Here is a 1,526-nt window from a genome sequence, read left to right on the forward strand (position 1 = left end):
AACGCACACATCGATCCGTGTGGAGGTGTGCTCTCGGCCAGGATGGGAGGTAGCGGCGTAGCGCGGTTGGAATAAGAATTGCGACACGGTGGGGACATATGACGATTCAGTGGGAAGAGCAGAGGCGGCGAGCAGAAAATCTGGGACGAGGAGAGGATGGCGATGGGTACTTGACGCGAATTTTGGGTGGAGGGTTAAGAGCATCTCCAACAGCCGCTAAAATGCTCGCCCTCTAAAAAACCGCTGAAATAAAATACAGCCCGGGAGCGGACGCGCGAAGCTCCAGGAGGCGCACTAAAAAAATTGCCGCGCGCGGGTTTCTGCGCCATCCTACGCGCTAAAACTAGCGCGCCGCTTCCAGCGCGCTAGTAAACGAGGCACGCGCGCACCCAACCGCATGTAAGTTTCAGTCCACGCGTTGCTCCGCCACCGCTCCACCTCACTTCGGCCCGCGTGTCGCTCCACCTCACCTCGCGCGCCGCTCCGCCGGGATGCCTCCCCACCGCCGCTCGAGCTCCGGCTACAACGGTGCGCGCGCGCGTCCGAACGGGTCGTTCTACGCGGAGATCCGGAGCGGCAAGGAGCGCATCGGGCTCAGCACGTTTGAGACGGCGCACGAGACGGCGCGCGCGTACGACGTGGTGGCCTGGCGCCTCGGCCGTCCTAGGCGCTTGATGAACTTCTCGGATGTTTGGACGCGGCAGCAGGCGGAAGACCTCGCACCGGCGCCGCAGGCTGTCACGCAGGAGGCGAGGCAGCGGCAGCGCGAGCTCGGGCAACGCTTCCTCGTCACCGAGCGGGACAAGCGACTACGCCTCGAGTGGGCGGGGCGCTTCCTGGAGGACGTGGCCGCGGAGGTCGCCTTCTTCGCCGAGAAGTAAGAGCAGAAGGAGGCGCAAAAGGCGACGAAGAAGAGAGATCGGGAGGTGGGGTGGGCCAAGAAGGAGGCCAAGAAGAAGGAGAAGGAGGAGAAGGCCGCGAGGAAGAAGGAGTAGTAGAAGAAGTGCGCTGGTCCGTCGACCATCACCGTCGACTCTTCCTCCTCGGAGTTCGAGTGCTCGTCGACTCCGGTGTCGTCCACAACACCGAACTCCTCCTACTTCGACTGGTCCGATTAGTTTTAGTTTAGTCTAGTTTTAAATTCGGTTGTAGCAAATGTGGGTCGAACTATGCAATATATTTATATTTTCAATATATTTTTAGATTTTCTTTGATCTATTAGATGTGCAATTATGTGAAAGTATTGTTTTTAGGGCTGCATGTTAGCGCATATGTAGAAGGACCTTTTCAACGCTGCATTTTGGCGCGACAGTTTACATCACCCGGTGAAGCTCTCGCTGACGCCGCGCGCTGCATTCGCATAGCACGGGGCGCTGTAAAGCCGAATATACAAATAGCGCGCCGGTTAATGCTCTATCGGGCCAAAAGGAAAAAAAAATACCGTTAGAAGCAAATCTACACGCGGACGGCGGACTGTGCGATGGAATAACATTGGACAGACTCGGATTGGTCCGACGATCTGCTTC

At 57.7% G+C, this 1,526-nt stretch overlaps 1 protein-coding gene across 1 annotated transcript; it reads left to right on the forward strand.

Moving 5' to 3' along the window:
* Positions 1 to 491: 491 nt before the first annotated feature.
* LOC127346633 (uncharacterized) lies at positions 492 to 881 on the forward strand. The gene has a single exon (XM_051372913.1). It carries the CDS (start codon positions 492 to 494, stop codon positions 879 to 881), a length of 390 nt encoding a protein of 129 aa, XP_051228873.1.
* Positions 882 to 1,526: the final 645 nt, after the last annotated feature.

The sequence above is a fragment of the Lolium perenne genome, chromosome 4, assembly GCF_019359855.2.
Source record: "Lolium perenne isolate Kyuss_39 chromosome 4, Kyuss_2.0, whole genome shotgun sequence".
In the NCBI taxonomy this organism is placed as follows: Eukaryota; Viridiplantae; Streptophyta; class Magnoliopsida; order Poales; family Poaceae; genus Lolium; species Lolium perenne.

Bases quoted from the DNA above. Each gene is read 5' to 3' on its own strand.
- LOC127346633 (XM_051372913.1), top strand. From the start codon at position 492: ATGCCTCCCCACCGCCGCTCGAGCTCCGGCTACAACGGTGCGCGCGCG.